At 43.1% G+C, this 16716-nt stretch overlaps 1 protein-coding gene across 1 annotated transcript; it reads right to left on the bottom strand.

The window, feature by feature from the left end:
* Window positions 1-4683, bottom strand: LOC119335228 (B3 domain-containing protein Os06g0194400-like). The gene is made up of 7 exons (XM_037607385.1): window positions 4475-4683; window positions 4269-4379; window positions 4144-4178; window positions 3883-4060; window positions 3578-3784; window positions 2954-3039; window positions 1-118 (listed from the first exon to the last, which is right to left on the bottom strand). Exons 1-6 carry the CDS (start codon window positions 4604-4606, stop codon window positions 3001-3003), a joined length of 702 nt encoding a protein of 233 aa, XP_037463282.1. The 5' UTR covers window positions 4607-4683; the 3' UTR covers window positions 1-118; window positions 2954-3000.
* Window positions 4684-16716: the final 12033 nt, after the last annotated feature.

Genomic DNA, 16716 nt, shown 5'->3' with positions numbered 1-16716 from the left:
AGTTCCCATAGACAAGTCCAAACGTAACTACTGGGAGAATCCATATTTTGGACATCGTCTGTCACCCGAAAGGCTGAAGACGGTTCACAATCTCCATTTGCAAACTTGACCAAAAGACCTGAAATTTTTAGTAAAAAGGAAACGAAGGTTGGTTAGATAATACTAGTAAAAAAATGTATGATAAAAAAATGTGTGGGGAAGTAGATTATGAAATAGGAGTTCTGGTGGTCGTTGACAAATGGCAAGCAAGCACACTATACATTTATATAAAGTTTTTCTTAGCATCTCCCGAACTTAAGATAGAAGAGAGAAGAGAGAACAAAGTATGTAGGTGTTATGGCGCTGCTAGAAGGAGGGCGCGAGAAGGCTGGCCGGGGGCCTTTTTGCCCACGGCCGGGCAAGAGGGAAGGGATTTCCTTCTTAATTCTTGCTTTATTAGATTGATACATCTCCTCTCTTTATATAGAGAGGTTTACTTAACTCCTAAGCAAGGCTTACTTGACCCCTAAGCAAGCGACCCTTATCTCTAATTAACCCTAAGACTAATGGGTCCATTAGGCCCATTACGTACTCTAACACTACACCCCACCTGGACATGCAGCTTGTCCTCGAGCTGCAGCCTAACCAACTTATAACCATGACTCGACGCAACACAAACCTAACACCTAAAAACAAGCCTTTTACATCTCGGCTTGTTTTATTATTCTCAACCTAAAATGGACCGAGACGCTTTATTTTGGACCCTTTAACAAAAAGTGGACACCATCCGCACGTCGGACGTGCACGTGTACAGCCACCTGGATCCCATGGACACCACCTAGACCAAAGGAGTGCATGTGTATGGCCACCTGGAAGTGGTTGCAAGAGCGACCAGCAAAGGCGCCCTCGCAGCAGTCGGCGGCGGAAAGCAGTGGTGCTACGCGGTGCGCTCCTGTCGGTGGCATCCTGCCTTCTCCCCGCCGGACAGCTGTTGGTCTGCACCGCACAGGAAAGAGTGGAGGGCTTGCGATTGAGAATGACGAGGAGGGGTACGCCCCCCCAACCGCCGAAGTCGCAGACTTTGAGGTTGCTGCCCGCGGGAAAAACAACATGCCAGCCGCCCGTGGGGGAAACCGCATGCCCAAGATCCCCGACGCAGCGGACGAGATCGAGGTCATTTGCGCAGCGAAGGGCAACTTGGAGGAGTGGCAGCTGCAGATCATGCATCTCCCGCACACGCCGACGCGCTAAGAGGCCGCGCGCAGCAGCCTGCAGCCTCACCGCCGCCGACACGTGGCGGGTAGCGATCCAAGACAGAAGCGATGACGGCGACGACAGGGACTTGATCTGCTGGATGTGGACGCCTTGGGATGGTGGCAGCGCTGACGGGAACGAGGTCATCGCACTCCCGTCGTAGGGCATCCTATACAGCTGCAGCGGCTGCTACGCTGTCACGCCGGGCAGCGGCAACGGCTGCTGCGTCGGAGCGCCGGGCGCTGCGGAGGCCGCCAGGAGCGGCGGCTGCCACTGCAGCCAGGGCTGGGCGATGGTGGCGATGGATGGCAGCTGCAGCGGCCTGGCGAGCACAGCGAAAACCGCCTGGTGCGGCGGCTGCCACGGCAGCCACGGCGGCGCGGGGGCAGCGATGGGCGGCGCAACCGGGTGCGGCCCGTAGGACCCGGCCAAGAACTGGTGGATCTCTTGGACCGCCTGGGTTAGGTCCCGTAGCACCCCGGACACCTCCTCCCAGGTGAGGACGGCGGGGGCGGGCGCGACAGAGGATCCCGGCGCGGGCAGGAGCGGGGCGACGGTTGTGGTGGTCGCCGGAAGCGACAAGGTGACCGGCAGCGAAAGAGACGGGCTTGGCGGCGGTGAAGACATGATCGAACCAAAGCTAGCTGATACCAAATTGTTATGGCACTGCTAAAAGGAGGGCGCGAGAAGGCTGGCCGAGGGCCTTTTTGCCCACGGCCGGGCAAGAGGGAAGGGATTTCCTTCTTAATTCTTGCTTTATTAGATTGATACATCTCCTCTCTTTATATAGAGAGGTTTACTTGACTCCCAAGCAAGGCTTACTTGACCCCTAAGCAAGCGACCCTTATCTCTAATTAACCCTAAGACTAATGGGTCCATTAGGCCCATTACGTACTCTAACAGTAGGAGTCAGCGGGTCTTTAAGGGGAACACACCAAAACCCAAAATGAAAACAGAAGGCGTACGACATTCACACTGAAAGCCCACTTCTTTATATCCTTGAAAGCTAGATTTGCCAGTTCGACTACATAGTGGTGAGTACTGTTTCTGAAACCATCCAAGAGTGTGCCTTTCTCTAAGAACTGTGAAAATCAATTTTGCTGCACAGAAACTACAGATACTCATGCAAGAGTGGACAGTAGAGTATGCAATTCAAATGCATATTTATTGGGGAGGGCAAGACAAGCGTAATCTTGCATAGAGCACCTACAGCATGCTGCTTCCACCACCCAAACAATCCAAGAGCAATTCATAAATGCCTAGCATGTAATCAACTTGTAAAATCAAAATTTGGGCCAGCTGTTTTTTTCCTGTTTACAACTAACTGTGACATAGCAAACAGAGTTTAAGATAAACTAAATCATAATAAAACAAGTTCCGCAATTATTTCAGCCATGTGAACTACTCCCTCGTTGTACTAACTTTAGTATAAAGTTAGTACAAAGTTGAGTCATCTATTTTGGAGATACCCCATAAATGTCTTGCATGTAAGCAACTAGTTTGGCAGAAATCGAAAATTGGGCCAGCTGTTTTTTTCATGTTCACAACTAGCTGCGATGCAGGAAACAGAGTTAAGGCAGACTAAATCATAATAAAACAAGTTTCACAATTATTTCAGCCATATGAACTACCAACAGAAAAAAGATGCCTACAGGTGAACTTTTAAAATACTCAGTTCAAATATTCAACCAATGTTGGCACAGTAATATGAACAATTTACCTGCTCTAACTGCATATTCGAATTTCAGTATCTCACACCCTCATAAGTCATCGTTCATAGTAGGAACTTTGTCTGATAATGTAGACCTGCATCATTTACATAATAAAGGCAGCATTGTTAGCAGTGACACACATGATTTCCCAGCTGATAATCTTTTAAAAAAAATCCAATCAGAGGCAGGATACAAGGAAGCACGTATTTATAAGCATTCTACGATCTGCTTTCAAAATGAAGGAATGCTGTAGGGATGTTGAATAGTAATGTTTCCAGCAATAAACAGGTCAAATTTATCACTCTGTTTAAATAATTAGACAATGTATGCAAGTTTCATCTTCATTTGCAAATAGATCTGCAGCTCAACTCAACGGTTTAATTTTACAACATACAGAACAGCAGAAGTAATGTCTACAGTTATTACATGATCAACTTCACATCATTAATTGGGTGTACAAATATTGTGGAAGATTCATGATAATGGCAACAGCAAACCAGCAAAACATGAAAGCTTCAAGATTTTCTAGAATTGTAAGATGCAACTGGAAAGCAATTCTGCAGAAATTGTATGAAATGCACATCCATTCTCACTAGATACAGTGTTCCATAGGTAGATATTTAGAATCTCACCTTGAACGTCGTCTGGTTGATCAGCTCGAACACCAGACAGTCACCATCAACCAGGTTGTGCTGGATGGCGAACCCTCTCCATCCGGCACTGAGGCCGTTCTTAAGCGCAAGGTAGAGCGTTTCGGACTCGACACCCTGCTCATCCTTCAAAGTGAGCCTCTCGTCACGCTTCGGGAGATGCTTCCGGCAGAAGGGCAACGGGAGGCCCTGCCAGTAATCCAAATGAACAACCCCACAATTATCAACACATCGTCGGTTTCGATCAGCTGGTGAACTGAATGCAACGGTGGGAGCCTTTAGCTTACCAGCCAGAACCCTCCGGTGACATGTGACTGCGTCATGGGCTTGACAAAACTGGGGTAGCCGGACCCCAGCTTGGCCTGCAGCTCGTCGGCCATGGTGGTGGCATACTCTCTGGCCTTGTCTGTAGCGTACACTCGATTAATCAAGTCGCTCCTTGTGCTGGTCGTCGTCCTTCTCCCCCTGCTCGAGGAAAGTCAAGAATTCAGATTGCTAAATATGCAACGAATTTATCACTGGAGAGGAAGAATTGGGCGAGACATTACCTCCTGATCTTCTTCTCGAGGACATGAAAGACATCCTGCACGCATCACATAAAAGATGCATTCTTCTGTTAGCAATCGAACGAAGGCAAAGAAAAAGAGAAATAGAAATAACTAGGCAGGCTCACCTCGAATCGGTACTTGGGCTGCTCGGGGAGGCTGGCGACGCGGCCGGACCGCCGGATCGGGGTGTCCTCGCCGCCCTCCCGCGGCACCCGCTTCCGCTTCACGGACTTGGCCTGCGACACCGACCAAGAACCAATCGATTCAAGCAAACGGACACACGAGAAGGCGAATCGAAGCGGAGGGGGGAGGCGAGGGCGGCGGATCTGACCGGCGAGGGCTTGGGGGTGGCGGCCTCCCTGACGGCGGCGGAGAGGTGGCGCAGCTTGAGCTCCTCCAGCTTCCGCTGGTTCTCCTCCACCTGCCTCCGGCGCTGCTCCTCGTACGCGATCGCTCCGGCCATCTCCTCCCTCCTCCTCGATTTCCTCTGCCTCTCGTGGTTTGAACTGGTGGGGGAGGCGAGGGCGGCAGAATGGATGGGATTGGGAGCAGGCGAGAGGGGAAAGCTGCGGCGGGCTATAAATTAGACTTGTGGGTGCGAGCGGAGGGTTCTAGCAAGGACCGGTCTATGGACCGTTTGACGAGGGGTCTGGTCTCTGGTCAGTTCGTTGGGTGTGGACGGGCGCATGGGCTGGGTCCAGGGATGGCGGGGGCGCCAGGCCAAGAGCCGCGAGATTCGAAAGTTCAAACGATCGAAATCTCCCTCGCGAGGGTTTGGGGGGCAACTCACCCCGTGATTTTCTGCGGGGGCCACGAGTCAGTGTGACGCACATGGTGGGCGGTAAGTCTTGTGTGCTTTTACTGGTGTGATCACGCTTTATTTACGGGCCAACACGCGTGATATTGGTGGGGTGATTCCACAAAGAAATCTCGTAGGAAGAAGCATGCCCATAAAAGAACATGTACTGCTAACATATTTTCTCAAAAAAAAAAAAACTGAACATGTGTTCTCCTTTTTTTTGCGGGTAACATATGTTCTGCTTTTGAAATGTTGGGAAAAATATATGGTTCCGTATAGCTGGATTGTCTATATTTGAGTTTTCATTTTCATCATGATTTTTCTGTCTAATATTTAGCCAATGGTTACAAAATCATTGTATAATGAGAGTGCTTCTGAATATGAACTGAACGGTCTCTATTATGGTCTAATGTAACATACTCCATTCGTTCACTATTCTTGAAAAAGTATATAATAAGTATTAGACACAAAGAGAGAAACAGTAGATAACAGCTAGTGTTGTGCATGAGGGAGTGAGCGAGTTAGGGTTCACTCCACAGGCCATCGCCTCCTTATATAGGCCGTCGGGTAGATGGGCCTGGGCTTAGGCCCATGATCGAGTCCGCGTACAGCCCACGGTCCAACGTCTCGGATAGTTGCATTTCCGTTAGCGACTCATTAATTAATTCATAAATAATTAACCATTCTTGACCGGCAAAAAAAAAGCCTCGGCTCGACTCATTCATGCAACCCGCAGCGCGCGCGTCATGACGAGGTGATAGGCGGGCGGAGGAGGAGGAGGAGCGGGCGTTTAGAGCTCCTCTTCTCAAGCTTCCAATGGCATTTGGTATAGCAGCCTTTATAAAGGGGTCTCACTCTTACTACTGAATCAGTATGGTACTAAATTTCTCACCACTTGCCATGCACCTAAATGGGCCTTAGAGGTTAACCAGGAATTATTGTCTTATATGGACAAAAGCCCATCAATAATCCAACAGCTACAGGTGCTACTGAAATAGTTTTGGAATAATTTTGTGATGGACACCAGGGAAACAATGAGGACATGTTTGGATAACAGCCCCCAAATGCCAAGCCTAAGGCCAAAATAATTGGCATTGAACACGTGCATGGGCATTTGTTGGATTGCAACCCATTCTTTGGCGTGTTTGGGTTGGTTTCAACTTTCTAGTTCACCTTTTTGCCAATGCGCTCCGAGATATGGGCAGCTAAAAGCACCATAAATTTTTTGCCTGGCCCATGCTTTAGCGGGGCAATGGTGGGCAAAATCCAAACAAGCCCTATATTTTCTTCCACTCTGGTCCAGAGCTCAGAAATTCCCATTTGATGCTTAAGACGCCAAATAGTACTCATTCCCTACAAAGTGCACAACCACTAGAGCGAGTGTTCTATAAACCAACCAACCCATGTAGAAATGTAGAAACCGTGTTATGTAGAAATAGTTTTGGGAAGCTTTCAACTGGTAGAAATACTTCGATGGCTCCACCTCCTCCTCCCTCTCCCTCCATGGCGACTCCAAGGGCGACTCCTCCGGCGATCCATGGCTCGCCCTCCTGGTAATCTTCTCCGGCCAAGATGGTTCCTTCACTCCTGGATCGCTCTCCGGGGGTGGGTTTCGCCAATAAGGTTAGAGCAAGGTTCTCCACTCCTGTTCATTGCCTCAATCCTAGCGATGCTTTTCATCTTGTCGTCTCCTTTGGCCACTCCACCTTTCCCCTTAATGTTGAGCATGTTGGTCTTGCGCTTGAGGCATGTGTTGGTGGATCCTCTGATCTACATGTCTTCCACCTCCGTGGACAAGTTTATAAATTTTGTGTGATCTCTAAGGCGGTTGGATTTATGATCTACCAACTTAGATCTTTCAAATGTCCTAGTTTCTCTTGTTATTTCCACCTATGGGTTTTCGGTGGTCCGGCTTGGATTAGAGAATATAATTCTTTGATTTACGAGAATGATCATGAATGGACCACGGTCACTAGATCTCCAAGACGCATGCTCACCGATGCAAACTCTGTTCAAATTGGCCGCCGCCCTAAACCTACGCCGTCGACGTGTCGTTCCACAATTCTCGCAAACAATCCTGATCCCATCTCGGATCACGAGCCAATCTCGGGTGCCATGGTTACAATTCAAAATCCTAGCCCATCTAGCATGGCCCATCAGCCCACCAACCAAACCCCCAACGCTGACTGCCGTTTGTAGAGCACGGCCCATCTGCCTCCTTCAGCTCATGGACAGCCCAACCACATAGCCCTAACCTCCCCGCCACCCATCAATCATCATCCTAATATATCACAACAGAATATCTTTTGTGGCAAATGTTTATCCCATGAGCATTATTGTTCGGATTGCAAAAATGACTTCCGTTGTCGAAGTTGTTTTAGATATGGCCATATATCTCGTTTTTGTTTCAACTCTAAACGCCATCCTCCCGTATATCGGGTCAAATCCTACCTACCTACCAACCCAGTACCAGATACCGATAACCCGCATGACGACTCGTCTCCCCAAAACCCCACCCCCCCTCCTCTATTCGACCGCCCAACCTGCCAAATCCCCTGTTCATCAGCTCATCCTTGCTCTGCTCCTCCATTGTTCTCCACCGCTTCCCCAACTTCCTCCAACACCATGGCCACTTACCCTTGCGACCCAATCCCTCTCCTCCCTCCTGATACTGCCATCATGGAGGCGGATGGTAATCGACGTCGACGTACCTTCCACTACCTTGGCGGCGAGCCTCTTGTCCAGTCCGGGGACCGGGCCATCATCTCCCTTGCACCTCCTCCGGATCCTCTCCAATTTGATACTGATGCCATGCTCATACGTCATTTTCTTGACCATGAGCGTGGCTTTCGCATCGCTAAAATATCTAGATGCGGGATGGGAGCTGCCTTCGTTAGATTTCAGCATGCCTGCGACATTGACACCGCCATCAACAACAGTCCCTACTTCGTTGGCGATTCGATCCTCAGAGTTATCCGTCATGACAGAGGTATTAATCACAGAGACTGCACTTTTTCGCATGATGCTTGGATTATGATGGTGAACTACCCTCTAGAGGCATGGAGACCGGATAAAGTTAGGGAATCTGTCAATGGTTTTGCCAAGTTCTTAATCTGGAACAGGGACATGTCAAACAGAGCCCGTATCTTGGTCAAAGTTAGAGTACCAAATTTGTTAGATATTCCTGTCAGTCATGTTATCTGTGAGAGTCTTGATGACTTCGGCCATGGGCAATCCTGGACTAGTGTTGTGCACATTCTGCAATCTGATCTTCTCGGAGCTATGGGTGGGGATGAAGATCCGATTCCACCAGATGGTGTGATGCACCCTATACCTCTTGTGCCATTTGGAGGAATATGGCAGGATGCTGATTTTCATGAACAAGAGCAATATCATGCTGCTCCAGCTGCTCATCATGCACCTGATGAATACAATGAAGATATTCCTATGGTTCACACTCCTCCACTTAGCCCTGAGCAGCATCAACGCATCCAACCTGCTGTGGAAGCCGCTGATGCCTTCATTGCTATGCACGACATGATGTCCAAAATTTTGGCGGCTGCACCTGACATGATGGAACAACTCTCAGAATATGAAGTTGTGAGTACTAGATGCCAGATTCTATGTGTGGATGAGGAGCATGGACCTGTCAAGAAGTGCTTGATGACCATTGCTACTGCTGCTCCTTAGGAGCCTTTTATTTCTTCAGTTGAGATAACTGAAATCCCTGATCCATCTGAACTTTCTGAATGCTCTGAATCTCTCAACATGATCGACACTGAGCATGTTCCATCCCCAGCTATGCTGGACTTCTTGGCTAGCAACCACAATTCTCATGTGCATGGACCACCTATTGTGCTGGTAGAGCAATTGAATGCTGTTGCAATCCCTCCTGCGGTCAATAAGAGGAAGAAAAACAATGATTGGATGTTAATGATCTCAGACGCAGTCATCGCCTTGCTGGATTGAGTGCTGGATTTAAAAATGAGGCGGCTGCTATCAAGGCCAAGAACATTAACAACTGCCAGAAGAACTTAAATGCAGAATTTGATTATGAGATTGTGGACCCCACAGCCAAGCCGCCACCTGAGTTGCCACTGGACACCATCCAAGCTATCGCCAACAAGCAGTGTCAGATACCCCTTGAAGAGGTCTCTGGAGAGAAGCTGAAGGCCACGGTGGACTATGAATAAGTCTAGTTTTTATATCAGTTGGTCTTACTGTAAAAAGACCCTATCTGGCCTTAAGCCTTTTTTTTGTTTTCCTTGCTCAAGAAATGCTACTTATGTTTTATCTAGGAATTTGGTTTGTAAGGAGTTAAACTCCATTATTTGCTTATGTTGGTGGAACATCAAGAATTACCTATTGTGCATTATGAGCTATTTGAATGGACAGTTATGTTATGGGCAAATATGTTGCCAGCTATCTGGTTGGAACATCAAGTTGTTAGTATTTTGCATTATGAGCTGGCTGAATGGTCAGTTAGATTATGAGCAGTCTATGTGGGACAGATGCACTTTCAAAAAATTATGGTTACATTTCATATTGCCTCCATGTGCTTACTACTATTATCTTGTGGATATGATTAACTCATATCCCTGTGACCCTCTTGCACCTGCACATTTTAATGAATAGAAGTTGGAATATTTTAAATTGGAATGTCAGGGGTATAAACTCTCAAACCAGGTGGGATGATTTAAGAGCTAGAATTGAGGAAAGTAATTGTGGTGTTGTTTGTATTCAAGAAACTAAAAGAGAAGCATTTGACCAGGCTTATCTCAGAAATTTTTCACCTAGAAGATTCAACCAGTTTGCATATAATCCTGCAATTGGTCTGTCAGGTGGACTTATCACTATATGGAATGGCAGTTTATTCAGTGGAAATGTCATCAGTCAATCATCCTACCAAATCACTGTCAAGTTATCATGTAATCTTTCTGGTCATATTTTTTATATCAGTAATATATATGGGCCCTGTCAGAATGAAGACAGAGTGGACTTTTTTGAATGGTTAAACAATATTGATGCATCACAGATGGACCACTGGATGTTGGTTGGTGATTTTAATTTAATAAGAAGCCCTGATGATAGAAATAGACCTGGAGGAGACACAAATAATATGCTCATGTTTAACAGCCTACTCCAACAATTAGATCTTGTGGAGATCCCCCTTAAAGGTAGAAATTTCACTTGGAGCAATATGCAAAAGTACCCTTTATTGGAAAAACTGGATTGGATATTTACTTCTGCAAATTGGACTCTATCTTTCCCTAACACCCTGGCTCATCCACTCACTAGAGTTACATCAGATCATGTTCCTATACACATTCAGATTGGAAGTGATGTTCCTAAATCCTCCATATTCAGGTTTGAAAACTATTGGTTTGAATTTGATGGCTTTTATGAAACTGTCATACAATGCTGGAATAAAAACCAACAGTTGATGAACTCTGCTCAAGATGTTGCTTCCAGATTCAAATGCCTTAGAATGGGACTCAAAAAATGGAGTAAGAACTTGTCCAAGCTCAACACTAACATCTCTGCTTGTAATTATGTTTTATCTATGCTGGATGGCATTGAAGATCAAAGAATACTCAGCACTATGGAAGCCAACTTCAGGATTATATTGAGGAGGCATATATCTAAATTATTGGAAGTAAAAAGAATTTATTGGAAAACAAGATTCCAAATGAGATGTGTGAAACTTGATGATGAAAATACTGATTTCTTCCATGCAATGGCTACCCAAAATCACAGAAAAAACTTCATTACTTCTATTAATGATGATGATGGAAATCCTGTCCAAAATCATGATCACAAGGCTGCTATCATCTGGAATTCTTTCAAAGACAGATTGGGTAAATCAATTGATCCTCATATGCTCTTTAACCTGGAGGAACTTATCCAGCCATCTGACCTTTCTGAACTGGAAGCCCCTTTCACTATGGATGAGATTGACCAGGTGATTAAAGATATTCCATCTGATAGAGCACCTGGACCAGATGGATTCAATGGTGCCTTTCTAAAAATATGTTGGGATATTATTAAGCAAGATATTTACACTATGATATGGGATTTTTTTGAAGGAAACTGTGACACTCAGAGTATCAACACTGCCTTCATTACTCTTATTCCAAAAATTATTGACCCCCTCAATATGAATGATTTTAGGCCTATCTCCCTGGTCAGTCTTCCTCTGAAAATTATTACTAAGCTTATGGCTAACAGAGCTCAGAGAATTATTACATCAGTTATTCATCAGAACCAATATGGGTTTATCAAAGGTAGAAATATACAAGATTGTTTGGGATATGCCTTTCCTAGCCAGTGGTTGAATCTTGGAATTTTTTCAGTGTTTTTCTGATTAAATAGATACTTATGTACCTAGAAATGATTTTTGGAAAAAATAAAGAGCAAACTACGAGGTAGCTACAATTCAAATTTGACCCGCTTCCAACTGAATCGGCGGAAATTTGTCTTTTTCACAAGAGGTGGATGAAAACTTTTGACACCCAACCATTTTGTCAATTGTGCATTAAATATGTCCTAGTATTTTAGAAAAATGTTTTGGTCCAATTTTGCAACAAATATATGGTAGGTCCTTCACAAAAAAAAACATTTTGGGCACTCAGAAAATGGAAAATGAATTTTTCGTCCAAAGAAAATGAAAACTTCCCTAGGCAACATTGTTTGTCACTCCAAGATGCACCCTTATGCACAATATAAGACCATTTGAACAAACTATGTCATGAATGTGGGCATAAGATTGAGCATTTGGGTTGAAAGTCATGCATCTTCACACTTGATAGCTCGTTTCTGAGAACACTTTTTTAAAATAATTGATGTATTACAAGTTTATAATTTTTGCTGGTAACTTGGTCACATATAATGACACAATGTGAAGTTTTTCCATTTTTTTGATTTTTTTGAATTTTTCATGCCCGTTTCAAAATACGGTCAAAACAGCGGGCATGACGGTTCCCAGCTAGTGGTTGAATCTTGGAAATTTTTGATGTTTCTCTGAATAAATAGATACTTATGTACCTAGAGATGATTTTTGGAAAAAATAAAGAGCAAATTATAAGGCAGGTGCAGTTCAAATTTGACCCGCTTCCTGCTGAATCAGGGGAAATTTGTCTTTTTCATGAGAGGTGGATCAACGCTTTTGTCACCCAAGCATTTTGTAAATAGTACATTAAATATGTCCTAATATCTTAGAAAATGGATTTTATCCAATTTTACAACAAATATATGGTAGGTACTTCACAAAAAAAAGTCACTCACGCTTTTGTATCCTTTTGTCATGCCATCTTTTAACTTTTTCTTTAAACAACTTGGCATTTTCATATGCTTGGGCTCTCCATTCATCAAGTGAGCTAATATCAAATAACCTCTTCTCACCGGCAAGTTTGAAATCATAGTTGAGCTCTTTAATAGCCCAATATGCCTTCTATTCTAGTTCGAGAGGTAAATGACAAGCTTTTCCATAGACCATTTTGTACGGAGACATACCCATAGGATTTTTATATGCAGTTCTATAGGCCCATAATGCATCATCAAGTTTCTTGGAACAATTCTTTCTAGACCTATTAACAGTCTTTTGTAAAATTAATTTGAGCTCCCTATTGCTTAATTCTACTTGACCACTAGACTGAGGGTGATAAGGAGATGCAATCCTATGATTAACATCGTATTTAGCAAGCAACTTACGGAAAGCACCATGAATAAAGTGTGAACCACCATCAGTCATTAAGTATCTAGGAACTCCAAACCTCGGAAAAATAACTTCCTTAAGCATTTTAATAGAAGTGTTATGATCAGCACTACTAGTTGGAATAGCTTCTACCCACTTAGTAACATAATCAACAACAACTAGAATATGAGTGTAACCATTAGAGGCAGGAAAAGGTCCCATATAATCAAAGCCCCAAACATCAAATGGCTCAATAACAAGTGAATAATTCATAGGCATTTCTTGACGCCTACTGATATTACCAATTCTTTGACATTCATCGCAAGACAAAACAAACTTACGGGCATCCTTGAAGAGAGTAGGTCAATAAAAACCGGATTGCAATACCTTATGTGCAGTTCTATCTCCAGCGTGATGTCCTCCATAAGCTTCGGAGTGACACTTGCATATGATCTGTTCCTGTTCATGCTCAGGTACACAACGTCTAATAATACCATCTAGTCCTTCTTTATAAAGATGTGGGTCATCCCAAAAGTAATGTCGCAAGTCATAGAAAATGTTTTTCTTTTGTTGGTATGTGAAGCTAGGCGGTATAAATTTAGCAACAATATAATTAGCATAATTAGCATACCATGGAGTGCTATGAGAAGTACTTATGACATTTAATTGCTCATCAGGAAAGCTATCATTAATAGGTAGTGGGTCATCAAGAACATTCTCTAGCCTAGACAAGTTATCTGCAACGGGGTTCTTAGCTCCCTTTCTATCAATAATATGCAAATCAAATTCTTGAAGCAGGAGAACCCATCTAATAAGTCTAGGTTTTGCATCCTTCTTTTCCATAAGATACTTAATAGCAGCATGATCAGTGTGAATAGTAACTTTGGAATCAACAATATAAGGTCTAAACTTATCACAAGCAAACACCACTGCTAAAAATTCCTTTTCGGTAGTAGCATAATTTCTTTGAGCACTATCTAGAGTATTACTAGCATAATGGATAACATTTAATTTCTTATCAACTCTCTGCCCTAGAACAACACCTACAACATAATCACTAGCATCACACATAATTTCAAAGGGTAAATTCCAATCAGGTGGCTGAACAATAGGTGCAGAGACTAGTGCTTTCTTAAGTATTTCAAATGCTTCTACACAATCATCATCAAAGACAAATGGTACATCTTTTTGTAATAGATTAGTTAGAGGCCGAGAGATTTTTGAGAAGTCTTTAATGAACCTCCTATAAAATCCGGCGTGACCAAGGAAACTTCTTATACCTTTGATGTCCTATGGATATGGCATCTTTTCAATAGCATCAACCTTGGCTTTATCAACTTCAATACCTCTTTCAGAAACTTTGTGCCCCAAGACAATACCTTCATTAACCATAAAGTGGCACTTTTCCCAATTCAAGACAAGGTTAGTTTCTTCACATCTCTGCAAAACTTGATCAAGATTGCTTAAGCAATCATCAAAAGAGGAACCATAGACGGAAAAGTCATCCATGAAAACCTCACAAATCTTTTCGCAAAAGTCAGAGAATATAGCCATCATGCATGTTTGAAAGGTAGTAGGTGCATTACATAAACCAAAAGGCATACGTCTATAAGCGAAAGTACCAAAAGGGCATGTAAAAGTAGTCTTTGCTTGATCTTTAGCTAACACAGATATTTGAGAGAAACCAGAATAGCCATCTAGAAAGCAATAATGTGTATGTTTGCATAGTCTCTCTAGCATTTGATCAATAAAAGGTAAGGGGTAATGATCTTTCTTAGTAGCTTTATTTAACTTACGGAAATCAATTACCATCCTATAACCTGTGATAATTCTTTGAGGGATCAATTCATCTTTATCATTAGGGACAACAGTAATACCTCCCTTCTTAGGGACACAATGAACATGACTTACCCACTGACTATCAGCAATGGGATAAATTATACCTGCCTCCAGAAGCTTGAGTATTTCTTTTCTTACCACTTCTTTCATTTCAGGATTCAAACGTCGTTGAGGATCACAAACTGGTTTGGCATCAGCTTCCAAATTTATTTTATGTTGACATAGAGTGGGACTAATGCCCTTAAGATCATCCAGAGTATATCCAATAGCAGAACGGTGCTTCTTTAGAGTTTTCAATAATCTTTCTTCTTCATGCTCTGAAAGGTTAGCGCTAATAATAGTAGGATATATTTTCTTTTCATCAAGATAAGCATATTTAAGATTATCCGGCACCGGTTTAAGCTCAAACACGGGATCACCCTTGGGTGGAGGGGGATCCCCTAGGATTTCAACAGGTAAATTGTGTTGCAGAATAGGTTCTTGTTTAAAGAATACTTCATCTATTTCCCTTCTTTCATTCATAAACATATAATTTTCATGATCTAGCAAATACTGTTCTAAAGGATCACTAGGAGGTACAGCAATAGAGGCAATACCAATAATTTCATCCTTACTAGGCAATTCTTCCTCGCGATGTTGTTTACTAAATTTAGAGAAATTAAACTCATGAACCATATCATCCAAGCCAATAGTAACAACGTTCTTTCGCAGTCTATCTTAGCATTAACAGTACTCAAGAAGGGTCTACCAAATATAATGGGACAAAAGCTATCTTGTGGAGAACCAAGAACAAGAAAATCAGCGGGATATTTGGTTTTCCCACACAAGACTTCAACATCTCTAACAATTCCCATTGGAGATATAGTATCTCTATTTGCAAGTTTAATTGTAACATCAATTTCTTCTAACTCAGCAGGTGCAATCTCATGCATAATTTCTTTGTATAAGTTAAATGGTATAACACTAGCACTAGCACCCATATCACATAAGCCATGATAACAATGATCTCCTATTTTAACAGAAATAACAGGCAAGCCTACCACAGGTCTATGTTTATCTCTATCACAGGGTTTAGCAATTCTAGCAGTTTCACCAGTGAATTGAATAACATGCCCATCAATATAATCCGACAAGAGATCTTTAACAATAGCAATATTGGGTTCTACTTTGACTTGATCAGGAGGTGTATAAGTCCTAATATTGCTTTTATGAACAACAGTTGAAGCTTTAGCATGATCCTTCATTCTAACAGGGAAAGGGGGTTTCTCAACATAAGAAGTAGGAACAATAGGATCATTGTAAGTGACAATCTTTTCTTCAACTTTAATAGGTGAAGCTACTTTTACTTCTATGGGAGGATGATATTTAAACCACTTCTCCTTGGGGAGATCAATATAAGTAGCAAAAGATTCACAGAAAGAAGCTACTATCTCAGAGTCAAGTCCATATTTAGTGCTAAACTTACGGAATACATCGGTATCCATAAAAGATTTAACACAATCAAACTTGGGTGTCATACCTGACTCCTTACCTTCGTCGAGGTCCCAATCTTCAGAGTTGCGTTTAATTCTATCCAATAGATTCCATCCAAATTCAATAGACTTCATCATAAAAGAGCCAGCACAAGAAGTATCGAGCATGGTGCGATTGTTATCAGAAAGCCGAGCATAAAAATTCTGGAGAATTGTCAATTTTGAGAGCTCATGATTGGGGCATGAATATAACATTGATTTAAGCCTCCCCCAAGCTTGAGCGATGCTTTCTCCTTCGCGAGGCCAAAAATTATATATATAATTGTGATCACGATGGACAAGATGCATAGGGTAATACTTTTGATGAAATTCCAATTTCACTCTTTTATAGTTCCATGATCTTGTATCATCACATAGCCTATACCATGTTAATGCGTCTCCCCCCAAAGATAAAGGGAAAGCCTTCTTCTTAACAACATCATCGGGTATACCTGCAAGCTTAAATAGTCCACAAATATCATCCACAAAGCATAGATGTTCGTCAGGATGCTTTGTTCCATCTCCTGCGAAAGTGTTAGCTAGCAGTTTTTCCATCATACTCGAAGGAATCTGAAAAGCAGTTTCATCTTCAACAGATTCAGTAGGTTCAGTGGGTTGAGGAGAAACTCTTGGCTCAACCGGACGGGGTGAAGATACCCCGAACAAGCCCCTCAAACAATTACTTTCTATAGTAACAAGTGACAGAAAATTTCAGCACACTAAATAAATTT

The sequence above is a fragment of the Triticum dicoccoides genome, chromosome 7B (genome assembly GCF_002162155.2).
Source record: "Triticum dicoccoides isolate Atlit2015 ecotype Zavitan chromosome 7B, WEW_v2.0, whole genome shotgun sequence".
NCBI lineage: Eukaryota > Viridiplantae > Streptophyta > Magnoliopsida > Poales > Poaceae > Triticum > Triticum dicoccoides.
This window is presented reverse-complemented; position numbering and strand designations above follow the sequence as displayed.